Consider the following 18,690-nt stretch of genomic DNA (forward strand, 5'->3'; position numbering starts at 1 on the left):
GTTTTTACAGAGGGCAGGGTGGGAGGAGGTGTCGTCTAAGTAGTTGTGGGAGTCGGTCGGTTTATAGCAAATGTCCGTGTTGATTCGGTCGCCCGAGATAGAAATGGAAAGGTCTAGGAAGGGGAGGGAGGAGTCTGAGACGGTCCAGGTAAATTTGAGGTCGGGGTGGAAGGTGTTGGTAAAGTGGATGAACTGTTCAACTTCCTCGTGGGAGCACGAGGCAGCGCCGACACAGTTATCGATGTAGCGGAGGAAAAGGTGGGGGGTGGTGCCAGTGTAGCTGTGGAAGATGGACTGTTCCCCATATCCTACGAAGAGGCAGGCATAGCTGGGGCCCATGCGGGTGCCCATGGCTACTCCTTTGGTTTGGAGGAAGTGGGAGGATTGGAAAGAGAAGTTGTTCAGGGTGAGGACCAGTTCAGTCAGTCGAAGGAGGGTTTCAGTGGAAGGGTACTGGTTGGTACGGCGGGAAAGGAAGAAGCGGAGGGCTTTGAGTCCTTCGTGATGGGGGATGGAGGTGTACAGGGACTGGATGTCAATGGTGAAGATAAGGCGTTGAGGACCGGGAAAGCGAAAATCATGGAGGAGGTGGAGGGCGTGGGTGGTGAATATGAATACAAGTAAGTTCTTAACATTTAAAGGCCATCTTGCAACAAGAAGTGGGCTTCTTTGAATAAAAGTAGAAATTAGAGTTAGCTTCATTGTTACAAAGTTGATGTATTCCATTCCCTGATCTTGCATCAATCAACTTGATATGCTGCCAAATGTTAATGATTATGTAGAATTTGCTGGTTCATTTTCAAGGGATCACTTTGGTTAGTGTAAACAAAATAACATGAGATACCTTTTGTGGTTCTCGTGATACAGTGGCTCTGCACTGTCATAAACACTGAGAACTTTAAAGTTTCAATTTGAATTTATTAACGTATTAATTAAATTGAGTTAATTTCTAATGTTCTCTTAGGATCTTAATTCCTAAATCAGCAGGGTGGAGATTTGCTCAGCTTATCACTTGTGCCAGTGTCCCTTCAGATTAGCCTGTAAAGAGGTGAATTGCATCAGCTCTGTGAGTTCATTCTATTTCATTGAAAGTAAAGGTCATCAACAAATGGCAACTTATTATCCTCTAGGGATGTGCTTTCAAATCCCAACACAGCAGTTGGTGAAATTTAAGTTCAAATCAATGCAAGTTGAAACTATAAAAGGTGAAATTATCATCAATTAGCATTTTTAAAAAAATCTAATGTCCTTTTCAAGGAAGGAATTCTAGCCTACGTGAGACTCCAGGACCACAACAATCTGGTTGACTCTTAACTGTTCTTTGAAATGGCCGGGAACTCGATTGAAGAGCAGTCAGAAATAGATGATAGGTGCTGCCATGCCAGCAGTACTCACAACTGATGGAAGGATTTTTTTAAAAGGGAAAGCCTTGTTTCAGTTTGCTACTTCATCCTTTCCATTGACCAGAAGTGTTTAAAAGGACCTGCAGATTATTATAGAAAAAAGTGAAAACTACTTGATTCACTGGATCACTACTCCCATTATTTTCAGATTATGTGTAATTTTCACTGAATAATTCAATGTTTTGAAAATGGGTGTGTCAGCAAAATGTCTATAGATTTCGGTTGGTGATTTGAAATACTTTTTTGGAGTTTGCAGCTTTCTGATTTTTTTAAAACTCTTTTATAATTCCTTTTTGAAAAAAAACTTTGTGAATCCCATGTCACTGTCAATGCTGGAAATGTTACTTACACTTGAGTACTGGGGCTAATATCTATCGTAAAGAAGGCATAGAAGGATAATATCTAATTAATTCAACTCAGCAGAAGACCGTTTTGGAATATGTTATTCAAGCTGGCCTTGATCGGCTGGGAAATCATATGTAGATTTTTTTCAAACAGGCTGCTTTTCTCAGTGATTGAATAGAACAGGGGGGCATTTTAAAGTTTAAATAAATGCTTAGAAGTATCTGACAAATTGATGATTTTTTAAAACTAAACAACTTCTCAAAGTCTTTCACTTGTGTCTAAATATTATAATATTTTATAGTTTAAATTAAATCTGTAATGCAATTTATGTAAACAGAAGGAATTAATAGAATAAATTAATTTTGAGTTCTGACAATACTTACCCTTTATCATTCTCTTGAATTTATCATGGTTACTGTAGTGATTGTAACAAGGTCAGCTAGGTGGACCTTCTAGAATGTGAGTTCCCTTATTGGGGCTGTTAATCTGGTCCAATCAGAGAGCCCTAGCTGACAGACGAGTGTCAGACATCCTGTTCACTTTGAGAACTGGCTCTGAGGGTGCTAGATCAGTGTCAAGAACTCTCCTCTCATAAATAAAGGGTGACTTGATGATGGGATACCAGTCTCTGTGGAGTTGTTTCATTTACATGAGTGTATCACAGCTTTGTAGAACCAGTTAACTACTTTAGTATGCCATTAAACTCTCTTTCCATCTTGAATATATCATTGGGTTGAAATATAGTCCACCCAAATAGATGGAAAATAGCTTATTTGGCTTTGAAGAGGTTATGCTTGAAATGTCAACTCTCCTGCTCCTCAGATGCTGCCTGACCGGCTGTGCTTTTCCGGCACCACACTTTTTGATTTTGAGGACTGTAAGTAAAATAAATGTGGGCAGGCTTGGAATCGTAGAATTAGGCAGCACAGAAGAAGGTCAGTCAGCCCGTCAAGCCCTCAGCTGTTTAGTCAAGTTATACAGTCAATCACCCTTGAGCTCTTTCCTTTTATGTAATTTTTTTCCTGTAGGTGCATTATGTGCTCCCTCAAGTAAATTTTCGATTGTAAATTTCTCTTGTGTGTAAAAACAGTTTTCTGTTGTCTCTATTCATTTTGCCACTCAACTTAAAATCTATGTCATCAGACTACTGGTTTTTGTGAACTGAAAACTATCAACACCATTCATGAACACCTCCATCAAACTGTTCTTAACCTTCAAAGTTTGTGAGAAGATTTGTAGCTTGGGTGCTCGTTGTTGTGGTTCTGTTTGCCGAGCTGGGAATTTGTGTTGCAGACGTTTCGTCCCCTGTCTAGGTGACATCCTCAGTGCTTGGGAGCCTCCTGTGAAGCGCTTCTGTGATGTTTCCTCCGGCATTTATAGTGGTTTGCCTCTATAGTGGTTTGTTCTTAACCTTCTCTGCTATACCTCTTTTGTCCTTCCTCACAATTGGTATCCCTCAGCCATGGTACCATTCCAGTTCATCTTTGTAACATGTCCTCTTAAAATGGTATTGGAATTGATCACAGCACTGTAGCTGAGGCCCAGTCGATATTTCACAAAGGTTTATCATCACTTCTTTACTTCTGTACCGTATTTCCCTATTAACAAAGTCAAAGATCCAACTTTTTTTAATATGAATAATTTTCTCATTTTGTCCTGCCACCTTCAAAGATTCATGCACAGGTCTTTCTGTTTCTTCACATCCTTTAAGATTAGATTGATAATGGTGTGATACAGAAGAGACATATTCCTAGGTGGGGAGAGAGGTCAATCACTAACCCTATTGCATTTTAAAATAAAATTATTTTATCTATTTTCCTAATTAACCTGAGCAGAGAGGTTATTACACACCTCTGGAGCAGGTGGGACTTGAACCCAAGTGTCTCAGTCCAGGGGTAGGGACACTATGGCTGTGCCACGAGAGGGCCCCTATTTCCCACGGTGAATCTATTTATATATCTATTCTAGCTGCATCTTGGATTGCATAACGTTTGCCTTTATTGAGTCATTCCTGTTTCTGAATTCAGTTTTTTGTTGATACGGCAATAATGAGTTCCAGATAATAAAATAGTTTTCCTGTAAGGCCAATAGATTTTTAACAATAACTTTGCCCAGACTCTCAGCAGCTTGATTTATTACAGTATTTTACAGGCTGCAAAAGATCATAAATTCTGGTTCCAGTGTTCAGGAAGTCAGACTTGAAAAGCAATCGAGACATGGTAACTGCATTCCACTGTGGTGCAGTCTGGTACTGATACAAGGGGAATGAGTAGAATGAGTGCTGGTCAACCATAGCGACACTAACAGTGGTAACTTTGACTCTGTAACACCTGACAAGTATAGCTTTGTGTTTGGTTTCTGACTTTGTTCATTTTAAATAGCTATTCAAACAGCCATCAACTTTTTGAGGGACCAGAGACTTCCTCCACACAAGGAAGGACGACAGAAACGGCGAGAACTACGACAGAAAATACAAGCAGAGCAAGATGAGATAGCACAGCGAATGAAAGAGCTGCAAATGGCAAATGAAGATAAACAGCAAGAATTAGAGAAAATGCGTAAGGTGAGGAATTCTTGATCTGAGCTTCGTATGGATAGGTGTGTCTATAGAAGTGATAAATGGTTTCCTGAAAATGGATAACCAATAATTTAAGACAGGGTCATTCGATAGTACAGAACATGAGTGTTGTTTAGAAAGTACATATTTTATTAAGCTTTTTGTCTTGCACATATTTTCAAGTATGCAAATTTGAGAAGAAAACCAATATTTACACAGCAGTGGAGGGTGCTGATTGGCTGGCAAGTATACTTTGAATGGCAGGGGTTTTGCCACAGAGAATATGCTCATTAATGTTGATTGACAGTTAACAGCCAGGCTTTGTTAAATTTTAAATGAGGCAGGTCAGCTCCGATTGGTTCAAGCATTGCCGTGAGAAATGAACCAGAAACTGGCTGACGCTGATTGTGTTGAGTTGAAAAAGGCATACTGTGTGTAGATGTTCTTTCAGCTTGCAAAGAAAAGGAATCTGTGTAGTAATATATGTTAGAAGTAACATGACACCGGGTTATACTCCAACAGGTATTTTTGAAATCCCAAACTTTGGGAACTTCACCTGACAAAGGAGCAGTGCTCTGAAAGCTTCTGATTTCAAATAAACATGTTGGACTATGACCTGGTGTCGTTTGACTTCTGACTTTGTCCATCCAAATCCAACACTGGCACCTCCATATCATATTTATATGTGTAGCTTCTAATACTCACAAATATGCCACGTTGTGAGCATAGCTGATAATTCTGGTTGTTAATGTAATTCCTTGCACATTCTGGATTATCCAGCAATTGTTGTACAATAGTAGAATCACATCTAATGTTGGATATTACGTTGTGAGTTTTGCAAGTTTGGGCTAGTTGGGTACAGTCACTACCTTGCTTGTTGTGAGCAGCCAAACAGACATGGTCTTTAATGCTCTTTAATACAATCTGCTAGTCTTTGGGACGTAAGGTCTACATATTTAATCGTACACATTGCTCAAACCAACAAGTGAAGCTAATGGTGTTCATTGTAGCAACATGAATGGTGTTAATTAATAGAACATTAATAGAATACTGCTGTCAAGCCAAAAAGCCACTCTGTATATCAAATGAAAGAGTAATGTGGTGAAGTAAAAGTAGGCTGCTTGCCCAAAGATTGGTGGATCATATCAAACAATGTATCACTTCAGCTGATCTCAGCTCGCAAGGTACTGACTGTAGCCAGTTGAAACTTTATTGCTGGAACAGCACAGCAGGTCAGGCAGCATCCAGGGAACAGGAGATTCGACGTTTCGGGCACAGGCCCTTCTTCAGGAACTGTAGCCAACCACCTGCACTTGCAAAACTGAGTGTCTAACATTAAATGTGATTGTGCAATAGCATAATATTCACTGGATAATCCTGAATGTGTGAGGAATTATGTTGACATCCAATTTAGGGTTGTTAGGTTCGTAATGTAGTGTAATTGTGTGTACAGCAAGCTACATGTTTTAATAGAGAGGGCCAGTTCTTTGCTGGCAGAAAGAACATACACACACGTTGTGTTTGTTCCAACTCAACAAAGTAGGTGATAGACACTTTTTTTGGTTCATTTCTCAGGTCAATGTCATGACCAATCAAAGTCAACTTGGTTTGGTTTTAAAATTAAATCAACATTGGCTGTTAACTGGTAACAATATAAATGGCAACACCTCTATCAACCAGAGACCACTTGCCAACCAATCATCACTCTCTCATCCAGTGTCAATGTTGGCTTTCCCCTCTTGGAAAATTCCTGATAAGAGCAAGACAAAAGCCTTCAAAATGTATTTTTTCACCAATTTAAAACGTGATTGTTATTAGATTGACTGACTGACTGAGTAATTAATAGGCTGTTATGCCAGTTACCCAACCTCAATGAGGTTTCTACAACCAATGCCACCCCCCAAAAAACAGGCACTTAATGACAATTTACAGTCTTAAAAAATACAAGCTTCACTTCAAAATGATCACTCCTGAATTGTAAACTGCAGAGTGCCTTCAAACCACTAAGCCTTCCCTTATGGTCTAGGATTTGGAGGTGCCAGTGTTGGATTGGGGTGGAGAAAGTCAGAAATCACACAACACCAGGTCACAGTCCAACAGGTTTATTTGGAAGCACAAGCTTTCGGATCGCTGGCTAGCGGGGCAGGATCATAGGATACAGATTTTATAGTAAAAGATCGAGGAGGGGATGCTGTAGAGGTGATTTTATTGATTCCTGTGATGCGAATGCTCACTTAGGATGAAGAAATTGAATAGAGTAACTCGACACAGTTTGAAACTTAGGAAAATGAGCAATGCCTTCATTGAAGTGTATAAGATTTTCAGAGGGGGTTAATGCTGCAAGTCTGCTGGGAGTCCAGAAGTAATATTCTCAAGATGTAGGGTCAGAGCCAATTCAGGTGAGATGAAAAGACTGTTTCAGAGTTCTGAAACTTTGGAATCCTATATCTCATGCACTGTGATTACACAGTCGATTAATATATTCAAAACTGAGAATAATTATTTGGGCAAGAAGGAAAACCAGGGATATGAGGATAAGGTGAGAACTTGAGCTAGCAGTTGAGCTATGATCATATTGAATGGCAAACCGGAATCCAGGAGATACATGAGGTAAAAACGATGACTGCAGATGCTGGAAACCAGATTCTGGATTAGTGGTGCTGGAAGAGCACAGCAGTTCAGGCAGCAACCAAGGAGCAGCAAAATCAACGTTTCGGGCAAAAGCCCTTCATCAGGAATAAAGCAGCACAGTCTTATTATATAAACAGCTAGCAGCAAAATTGTGGCATTAATTAATGTTTTGCTTATTATTTTTCTGTACAAGTGACTTGTAATTGGCAGGCCTGGCTATATGAGGTTAACACACCTGAACAGTAGTTTATAGTATGAGAAAGCTATTCAAAATTGAAAGGGATCTGCAAATTATTGGCAATTTATTTCTCTAGTTTACATTTGTAATAAGAGCAAGTGATACATCTTGATATTAAAATTTAACACAAAACTTTATTAATGTCATTATTATGGGATTAAGATCTAATTTTCTTATGGATTCCTGATGAAGGGCTTTTGCCCGAAACGTCAATTTCGCTGCTCCTTGGATGCTGCCTGAACTGCTGTGCTCTTCCAGCACCACTAATCAGGAATCCAGAAGATACATGATCTAGTCCTGCTCTTAAGTGATTTTAATGCAGTAGGCACTAAGGTTCTATGGCACAAGTGAGGACTGTAGATGCTGGAGATTAGAGTAGTCCTGGAAATGCACAGCAGGTCAGGCAGCATCCGAGGAGCAGGAAAATTGACGTTTTGGGCAGGAGCCCTTCATCAGGAATCCGATTCCTGTTTTAAGTTACAATGAGTTTTCTTTACTCAGCATCAATAACATCTCTGTCTCTGGGATTGAATGATTGTGTAGATTTGTGCAGAGGTAGATTCATTTCTCTCCTGCTTGTGGATGGGAACTTGTGGTTTGAGGGGCTGGGAGACCCTGAAATTATGGGGTTGGGGATGTAAGAGGATGGTATAGGCCCAGAATTTGAGGGTGACGGAAGATGTGGAATGAGCAGCACATGCGAGAACTTCAGAGACCGCTTTCTTATTGCAATCCCAATAATGTATCCTGGAGGCCCATAATTACAGGAGATACCTCTTGTTGCTTAAACTTGTATTTCTGGTGAAAGAACTTGAGGGCTGGTTCAATGGCAATGCATTGGTTAACTGTTTCCAGAACTGCAGTTTCAGGAAGTGATTACCCCTACCCTTACGCACTAGGAAACAGATGGTCTCCTTGAAGGATAGGATGAGGCATACTGTGCAGAATCTGTTGGGAATGAAACACTTTCAGACTAAGATTCAACATTCAGTACAATAGGACATCCTGGTACAGGTAGGGAAATGTGTAGGGATGCAGTGGTAATGGGGAATTAGAAAGTTGGCAGTTCTGATATTTTCAGTGTATGTGATATGTTGTCTCCCTGGTGACAGAGTAATTGACTCCATGGAGAAGATTCCAAGCAAAAGGAATAGAGTAAAGGCAGTGTTCCATGTTGAACCAATGATAAAGGAAAGAAGAGGGTCAAAGTTGCATGGTCAAAGTTTACAGAAACAAGGAGCAAATAAGAATACTTAGCCTTAAAGTATCAACCTCTGGTCACATCCAGTGCCATATGCTAGAGATAGAAGGATGTGGGAAGTTAATATATGGCTAAAGACATGGTTGGGAATGGTTGAGAAATTGACCATCGTGATAGGAGGGATCTCTTTAAGATAAACAGGAGAGATATGGAAGGAATAAAAGAGTTGGATGTATTTTGTTTGAGGAACATATTGCAATGTCATAGAGAATGACCTTGGGGGATCAAATACTAAAGTTGTTTTATTGGAGGCCAGCAATGGAGCGACCATTCTGCTACTTGACATCTTGCAGAACTAACAAATATGTAAGTATTAGAGTATTTATGGTGAGAGATTTTAATAACTCCAGTACTAATTGGGATAATGATTTGTGCTAACTAAAGAAGGTGAATGTCAGAAGGGAACTTCCTTGTCCAATGGGAAGGTAGCATTAATGGATCTCGTGAAGTGGACAAATGGAGAACATTATGAAATGAGGAAGCCTCTTGAGAATAATGATTGTAACATTGTGAGATTTAGATTGGTTACAGAGGACAAAATATGGTCCAGAATAAAAATACTTAATTTGGGAATGGCATATTCAGTGAATTAAAAATGAATGTGGCCCAGGTAAGGCAAGCAAAATAATCAATGAAGCAAAGAATGGCCTTTTTAAAAAGGAGATGGAACAGGGACATTCTACATTCATTTCCCCAAGGCAGCACAACCAAAGCAAAAGCTGGCTGGATAATGAAGGAGCTGGAAGAAAGGATGAAACAAAAACTGGGGCATCTAACTTGCATGTTTGATAATACAAGGAAGAATTGGACTGAACGTAAAGAGTAGACAAGTGACAAAGGAAATGAAGGATAAAGAGGCAGTACGAAGAATAGATTGATGATTAATGCAAAAGGCATTTTAAAGGTTTTCTGGAGTAGTAACAACAATAAGAGGTGTGTAAGGAGCAAGTGAACTGACTGCAGATCTATTGCACAGATGAGAAAAATTGTGAAAGTAGTAAAAGTTTAGTTTAAAGCCACTTTGTCAAAGCTGTGATAGATGAGGTTTCTATGGTAATGGATACAATAAAATTCAAGGCTTTAATATTAGTAACACTGGCAGTACTTGAAATAGATAAGTAAGGTATTCGGTAAAATATTACTTGTTTCTGCACAATTTTGACATTTGGAGATTACCTGAGACTTGGACATAACAGAAGAGTGTGAGGTAACACATTTTAGAAGGAGAATAAACCCAGAATAATTTTTGGAGAGCTGGTAGCATAGCAGTAATGTCACTGCATTAGCAACCCAGAACTCAGGTAGTGCTCTGAAGACATAGATTCAAATTGTACCACAACAGATGCTGAAATTTAAATTCAACAAAAATCTGCACGATAGCTCAGTGGCACTGCTGCCTCACAGCATCAGGGACCCAGGTTCAATTCTAGCCTCGGGGGACTGGCTGTATGGATTTTGCACATTCTCTCCATGTCTGCGTGGGTTTCCTCAGACAGTCCAAAGAGGTACAGGTTAGGTGGATTGACCATGCTAAATTGCTCATGATGTCGAGGATGTGTGGGTTAGGTGGATTAACCATGCGACTGCAGGTTTACAGGGATAGGGTAGTGGGGTGAGTCTGGTTAGGATGCTGTTCAGAGACTCTGTTTGGACTCAATGTAGGATTGCCACACTGTAGGATTTCTGTTTAGAAGGTGTACCCTCCCCCTCCCCCTCCCGCTGTATTCCTGATGAAGGGCTTTTGCCCGAAATGCCGATTTTCCTGCTCCTCGGATGCTGTCTGAACTGCTGTGCTTTTCCAGCACCACTGTACTCCAGAATCTGGTTTCCAGTATCTGCAGTCATTGTTTTTACCCTGTAGGATTTCTGTGATCTTTGATGACCTATGACCATGATACAGTCATAAAATGGACTACAGGTATTCAAGAAATCAGCTTACCACCACCTCAAGGCAACATGGGTTGTTCAGTAAATGCTGGCATAGCCACTATAGCCCACATCCCACGAGTGAACAAAAAAATGAGCAGAACCAATATAAGCTCGGTGGTATGTTTTTTAAATTGGATGCAAAGAGGAGGAGACGGGGATGTTTGTCCACAAATTGAGGGAGGTGGCTGGACAGCAAGTAATGTGCTTTATGCATAAACGAATAGAATATAACATCAGTAAGCATTGGAACGGACTGGCTGATGAGGTGGAGGCAACAGGAGAATTCAAAGGAGAGTTCGATAAATAAAGGAGAAATTAAAAATTTCAAAAATAGGAACTCACTGAATTTTTTTTGTTATTTATTTGAGAAATCTGTGTATCCTTGACTAGGCCAGCATTTATTGTCCATTCTTTAGTGCTCATTGGGCAGTTAAGAGACTTTATCATTGCTGTGTGTTTGGAGGCACGTGTAAGCCATACAAGATAATATGATAATACTCTTCCATAAAGGACACTGGTGACCAGATTGAGTTTTATGATAATTGACAGTGGTTTCATAGTTGCCATTAGACTAGCTTTTCTTTTTCTCAGATTTTTGTTGAATTTAAATTTTTCAGTCTGTTGTGGTAGGATTTTAATCTATGTCTCCAGAACATTACCTGAGTTCTGGGTTACTAATGCAGTGACATTACAGCTATGCTACTAGCTCTCTAAAAAATATTCAGTAGAAAGGCAGAGAGTCTTCTGTATTGTTCTATGATTCTAAAATTGAAATGATCCATTTAGCTGCTTTCCTCCCATCCCTTTTCTCACTCAAATTTCTTATGAGGGCTCTCCCACCTTAGCCCTGAACTCACAGCTTTCTTTACTTTCTCAACTATAACCACTCTTGCTGTCCCCAAATTCATTTTGTTCATGAGATTTGCTTCCTACTCCCTTCACCCTATTGACACACGACTGGTTCTCTCTCTTCAAGTATTGCCTCACTATTCTTTAAGCTATTATTACTGCTGTTCTTGAAAAACAACCCTTGACTTGTTTGACTTTGCAGACGACTTCCTTATCTCTAACCTTCTTTTCCTGATCAAACTCTTTGGACATGCCATCACTTCCCAATGGTTTTAAATGGGTTTTCCTATTTTAGACCTAGGAACTCTTTTATAATTGCTTCATTGAGTATCATCTTTCATGGTAAACACACACAACATTGTAATCAAAGCCAAAATGGACTACAGCTGTTGTACGGACCAATTTTATTAATTTCATATAATATTTAAAAGTACCTGCTGTGTCCTTGGGCCAGGTCTTAGTGAATAGGTGCTATTTATCATTTAGAAGGTGTACCCTCCCCCTCCCCCAACCACTGCCCACCATTATTATTCTGCATTTCATTGTGTAGAAAAGCCCTTTCCCTCTGTTTGGTATTTCCTGCAATACAGCTCAGCTTAGAGTCTGGGTTTAACATTGGTCATTTCGCTCATTAAAGAATTTGGCTTTGCAGAAAGAACATTTGTATTTTAAATTTCATTTCTCCCACAATGGAATTGAATACCCTCTAAATCTGTACACAAGTGGCTCATTTCATGACTTCATACCTGTCTGAACATTTTAGAACATATCAGAAAAACCTGATTCTTCTGTTATTCATTGAGGCTCTTGAATACTATCGCAATAAAGGTTGAGTGGCTGATTTTTCCCCAGTACTTAGGCTTAACTCAATAAGGTGAATCTTAACACTTCTACAAGCTTAGATCAGAAAGCAAACTTGAAGCCCTTCTGGATTTTGTAACTGTGTCACTTTATAATGTACAAAGTTAAAAATCACAAGCACCAGGTTATAGTCCAACAGGTTCATTTGGTAGCACTAGCCTTTGGAGCGTTGATCCTTCCAGGTGGTTGTGGAGTATAAAATTGTTGGACACAGAATTTATGGCACAAGTTTACAGTGTGATGCAACTGATATTATATATTGAAAGAGACCTGGATTGTCTGTTAAGTCTCTCATCTTTTAGAATGACCTTGTTGGTTTCACTTCTTCCATCTATAAATCCCGTAACTTGCTTAAAGTTACATTCTCAAGTGAACTTTAACAATTGGTGCCATGTTGGCTCAGATAATGCAATGAAGAGGTGAGGTGGCCTGTGTGAGGCTGTAATATGCCCCAATGTTCAGATTGATTCGAATCTAAAAAAGGGATTTACAGAATATTACATGGATTCATGCAGTTTTTGAGCAAAATAAAATGCAATTCTGCAAGTGCAAATTCACCCCACAAAGGTGTGTGTGTGTGTATGTATCTAACTGTAAAGGGGTATGAGTGTCGGAATGAATGTGTGAGTGTATGAGAGAGAGTTTATGTATGAGAGAGGGTCTGCGTGACTGTATGGGTCTGTAGGAGTGTGTATGTGTGTGTGTGTGTGTCTGTCTGTCTGTATGTGTGTGTAGTGCAGTGGGGTCACCTGTAGTGTGACATGAACCCAAGGTCCTGGTTGAGGCCATCCCCATGGGTACCAAACTTGGCTATCAGCCTCTTCTTGGCCACTTTGTGTTGTTGCCAGTCCTGAAGACGGCCTTGGAGGATGGTCACCCGAAGATCTGATATCGAATGTGCTGGACCGTTGAAGTGTTCTCCCACCGGGAGGGAACACTCCTGTCTGTTGATTGTTGTGTGGCGTCCATTCATCCGTTGTATAAACCAATTGGACTATAACCTGGTATTGTGATTTTTAGCATTATACACCCCAGTTCAACACTGGCACTTCCAAATCATGACATTATAATGTCTTAACCTATGAGAAAATGTAATCATCTTTTATTTTTGAATGATCAAGGATCATATCTTGTAATGGTCATGTTTCAAATGCAGCATTGACATGTGCAATCTGTTGTCCCTTGTATTCCTTTCATGTGAATTGGTTTTGGGTGTCTTACTCAGTCTGGAGTACAGTATTGGATTGCATCCTTTTGGACAGTGAGACATTGATTTCCTGTAGTTCCACCAGCTTTCAGTATAATTATTAATTGGCATCACTGATGGCCTTTGAAACCAAATTAAGTTTTTAAAGGTTTTTGCAGCTTTGATGTAATTGAATTGGTTTTTAGAGACATATGAAGCAGGAAGAGGCTGTTCATGACTGATCTGATTGTACCTTTAAATCCACATTCTCATCTACCCTGACAACCTTTCATTCCCTCACTTAAAATAATCCATTTAATTGAACTTCAAAATTATTCAAGAACTCTGGTATCACCACCTTATCCAGAAGAGAGTTCCAAAGATTCACCATGTTCGAAGAAAAAATGAGTAGAATCTCTAATCCTGGTAGAATCTGTGCAGAGTCTGAGGTACAGAAGGCCATCTACCCACAGCCTATGCTTTGACTGGTTGGCAGAGGCACAGTCACATATCTAGAGTATTTTGAGTTAACAGAGGTAATTCTGAGTATTGGAGTGGGAGAAGTGGAATGACCCACTCCAAACAAAAATGGGTAAGTTGAGGATATTCATACCATCTCACCAGTGTAAGGATGGATATGCATCATAGGTTACTGCGTTACTTGAACCACAAGATATTTGATGATTACTTATAGAGGAAAATTAATGAATGCTTTGTTCTTGTACTCCCGGATTAAACATTGCAGGATTATGGGTGGTGACCTGCGATTTTATTGATGATGTTAAGGAATTAGAGAGAAAGTTATTTATTAAAAGTGGAGGAAGTGAAGAATAAATATGTACTGTTGAGAAAATCGACTGATGAGGTATAATTGGGCAGGGTCTTGGGTTGTAACACTCATCTCTGTTGCATTCAATTTTGTAAATTATCCTCTAATGGTTATCTGTATTTCTGCAAACTTGAATGTAAAATCTACTCACGTAATTCAAAATACGTGTGGGAACTAAATGCATAGATAATATAGGAGCAGGAGTAGGCAGTTCAACCCCTTGATCCTGTTCCACCGGTTGATAAAATTGATGCTGATCTGATTGTAGCCTCACACCATTTTTCAGCCTAACTCCCAGTAACTTTGGGTTCTTGACTGATAATAGAATCAGTCTATCACTGCTTCTATAAAATAGGCTCACTTTTGACTCTTGAAGGAGCAAGTAGCAAGGTTCCCTTACTAATGCAGCTGATTACCTGATGCTATAAACAACTTCACAAGAAAAGCAATTGTTTGCTTTCTGTACCAAACCTTGCAAATATTCCAAACCTTTAGTTCTAGTTATCAGTTCTGTAACAAGGTCAGGTTAGTTAACTTTGGATGTAGGCCATGTCCTTATCACATTGTTTTGGATTACTCCTTTCCTTTTTAATTTTTTTTTCTACACAAACGCAAGCACAAACAATGAGATCATTTCCATTCTTTCTTTTACGCACAAAGTGGAAACAATTATTTTGTAACCATGAATTACAACTTTGTTGTTGAACCTTCTACTCTGCTTTATCTCTTTGTACAGCTCGTCTTTGAATCTGCTTCACTTGCATTTTCTGCATTTAGTCATAGTAACCATTTGGTTCTGCTGCTTTCCCCCCTAATTTCTGATTTAATTTCTCTAATTTTTCTTCCATTTGTTTGCATAGTCGCGGTGGTATAATGTGAAAATATCTTGAGAAATGCAGTGCATAGTCTTCACTCCTCTTTGTAAACTGTCAACTTACATATTTATTGCTAAGGTTTCCCCAAGTGTTTGGCTTCCCTGGTTAAACTGGAATTGATGGGAATGAGGGCAAAAACTGTGGTTATTGGAGGTTAATAATAACATCTCTGCAGGAATTCCTCAGGGTAGTGTCCTATGCCCAACCATCTTCAACTGCTTCTTCAATGCCCTTGTTTCCAAATGTAAGATCAGAGATGTTTGCTGATGATTCCCTAATGTTCAACACAATTCATAACTCACCAAGAACGGAAGCAGTCCAAATTGAAATACAACAAGACCCAAACAGCATTCAGACACTAATGCACAATGTGTATCAACTACAATATGCACCTCAGCGACACTCTCAGGCTTCTCTAATTGCATATTTAAAATCTGTGACCTTTACCATCGAGAAGGACAGGTGCAGCAGGTGCACTGGAATACTTCCCCCTTAAAAACCATCTCCATTCTGACTTGGAACTATGCCTCTGGTTCTTCAGTGCTGTTGGGTCAATGTCCTGGAACTCCCTCCCTAGCTACACTCTAGGTGTATCTACACCCCATGGTCTGCAATGGTTGAAGAAGGTAGTTCACCAATGCCTTTTCGAGGTAAGATAGGGATACTCAATAAATGCAGGCCTCATCAGTAATGCCCACATCCCATGAATAAGTTTTTTTTTAAAAAGGCTGCGGACGATCTTAATAAAATGATTGACGTGTAGTTATTTTGAGTTTAGTTTGTACCTTGAATGTGTCCGGTTAACAGGAGGAATCAGTTACTTTCAATAAAGTATGGTTACAGTGGTGTGGGGTTTAGGGGAAACATAACAAAAATAGCTGGATTAAACATTGGCAGCTAGGTTTGTCTCTTGAGTAGTGGTGCTGGAAGAGCACAGCAGCACCACTAATCCAGAATCTGGTTTCCAGCATCTGCAGTCATTGTTTTTACCTTGTCTCTTGAGTATAAGATTTTACTTATCCACATTGAAATAACTGTGTTGATACTGGTATCCTGTCACCAAGTCACCCTTTATTTACTTGTGCACAGTACACTGCTGTGGCCAGTCAGCTTGGAGTCATTTCCCTGAACTGAGGAGATTCTAAATCCCCTATTTATATTGGTCAGCCAGGGCTTTCCTGATTGGCCAGGTTAACAACACCAATTAAGGATCTTGTAGTCAACGAGATCCACCTGGTTTCATACACTACAGACATCTGTGTCTTCATTGTACATTGTGTAAACAGTACAATTTGCCGAATAAACAATGCTTCATCACATCCTTTATATTCTAGAATATCTTCAATTTATCTTGAATATCTATTCTCCATGTGCTGGTGATGAAGGATACCCCTACCTGTTATTATCAGCAAATGTAAAATACTTTGGTTCCTTGAATGGTTGGGGACATTTTTTTCATCAAGTAGCTGAAGCATATTGTGTAAGATTGCCTGAATATAACTTTTAGTCCTTTGTTGAACCCAATGAATTTTAAATGTTCTTTCTTCTTGTGAGTGTAACTTTTAAGGTTCTTATTTAGAATTCTTCACATTCAGTGTGTTAATAAGAAAGTGTGTGTAAATAGTAATTGCAATGAGGTCAGCCAAATAGACCTTTATAGAATGAGTTCCCCAACTGGGGCTGTTAATCTGGTCAAATCAGGGAATCCTGGGTGACGGGTAGGAACAAGAGTATCAGACATCCTGTTCACCCTGAGAAGCAGCTGTGAGGAAGCTCCATGTGTCAATAAAGGGTGACTTGGTGATGGGACACCAGCGTCTGTGGAGTTATTTCAGAGTGAACTGTCTGTGAAGAGTTTGTAAATCGCAGGTTGGTTATATGAGACCTCACCAAATGGCAGGGTAGCTAAATGTATTCAACGTTATGCTACAGAATTATGAAGACCAGAATAACCCCAATTTGATCTGAAATCTATGCTGAGTTAGTTTTTGTCAAAATGTTCATGAAAATATTCCCAGATTCTATCTTTCAAATGATGAACCTCAGGGGAGTGCAGATATTAAACAGTCATTGAGCACAATCAGAATTCAGCTCAGTAATGATGTGCACCATGGTGGGATGGCTTGTTATCTGAGCTAATGTTGAAATGGTCCCTTAGAATTACATTGAGTGACTCACTGAACTGTACTTACTACCATCCGGAAACGAGTATCAATGGAGAGGATATTAAAAAAGATTTTCAACGAGTTAGTGTTATTCTTTTCACACAATTTTGTGAAATATTGAAAGTTATTGCAGCTTAATGTGATGTGATTAACAAATTTACCTGTTTTCAATTTTGTAGTCAATCTTAGTTTTTGGTGGTAAATGTGCTTCTTTGACTTGTATCAATTTACTAATGCTGAAGGAAGCAGTCTGAAAAATGCAAACAAATTAAAGTATATTTAAAATAAATCTTCACATTTTAAAATACTCCATTAGGCTATCCAGTTTTGTTGCTGGGGTGGTCTGCTGAAATCAGTGATTTCCCTCCCCAGTAACCTTTGAATAATTTGCCCGAATTGACGATTCTTTCATCTACATCGCTGAGAACCTTTAAATGTGTGTTCATGCTTCAGCAGTTACCTATGAATATAAATTTTGTTCAGGTCTGAATATTTTTATACTGGAAGTCTGAGTGACTTCCTAATTTAACATTGACCTATGTTAATGAGGTGGAAAGATGCTCTGAGAAGTGAATCTGAATTTGCTCCCCATGTAATCGTCATTTTCATGTTTAATTTCGCTTTGCATTCTTTTCAGTTTTTGGCAGCTGTAGCAAAGTTGTTGGTCCGCTCATTAATTATTTTAAACCCTGCTGAGAATTATAACTTTGTTTCAGTGATTCTGTAATTTATAGTCTCTTAGATTTAACGTAAGCAGCCTTTGGATCTTTAAATTTTCTGAAGTGTGTGTGATAGATGACAGAGTATGGTTTCTGTTGGACTTTGCGTACATGTATTGCAAAATAAAAGAAAATGTCTTTAGTAGCTCAACACACTGTTTCTATAACAACACCAGCGTGAGCAATGCACTATTTAAAGGTTAGGTATGAGCTTATCGTACTTTGCAGTACTTTTTTGTGGCTTTGAACAGCTGTGATTTTTTTAAAATCTCAAGTGACCTAGTTTAGGTGACCTAATGATGCCTGTCATGGAGCGATAAGATAGGGATGATTTTCCTTACCCTGTCAAACCTGTAGTGACAAAGCATAAGGACGGGGATTGGATGAAAATCTTTGTCACATTTCAGCAGAAGTAACCCCACTAAATTTTTTTTATTTCAAAAAATATACTTTATTCATAAAATTATTTGGATCTCTATACAATTGGTCATGCCATTCTTGTGCACACATTACATTTCTTTACATACAGACATCGAAACTTATTTTTCCTATATACAAGTCTGTACATTTGCTATCCAGCTCTTCTGCTGAGGTGTCAGCAGAGCCCAAATGTCTGGGTGGGCCCCCTGTTCTTCTTAGGCAGGCAGATGTTACACGGTAAAAACAATGACTGCAGATGCTGGAAACCAGATTCTGGATCAATGGTGCTGGAAGAGCACAGCAATTCAGGCAGCATCGAGGAGCTTCAGCAAAATCGACGTTTCGGGCAAAAGCCCTTCATCAGGAATAAAGGCAGAGAGCCTGAAGCATGGAGAGTTAAGCTAGGGGAGGGTGGGGGTGGG

The 18,690-nt window shown here is 39.4% G+C and overlaps 1 protein-coding gene across 1 annotated transcript in view; it reads left to right on the forward strand.

Moving 5' to 3' along the window:
- The window catches only part of swap70b (switching B cell complex subunit SWAP70b), a 135,011-nt gene that overhangs the window by 86,069 nt on the left and 30,252 nt on the right, over positions 1-18,690 (forward strand). Inside the window, exon 7 of the mRNA XM_043705901.1 lies at positions 4,130-4,311. Within this exon, the coding sequence (XP_043561836.1) occupies positions 4,130-4,311 (182 nt within the window). The remainder of the gene's footprint in view (positions 1-4,129; positions 4,312-18,690) is intronic.

This window comes from Chiloscyllium plagiosum, chromosome 16 (assembly GCF_004010195.1).
Source record: "Chiloscyllium plagiosum isolate BGI_BamShark_2017 chromosome 16, ASM401019v2, whole genome shotgun sequence".
NCBI lineage: Eukaryota > Metazoa > Chordata > Chondrichthyes > Orectolobiformes > Hemiscylliidae > Chiloscyllium > Chiloscyllium plagiosum.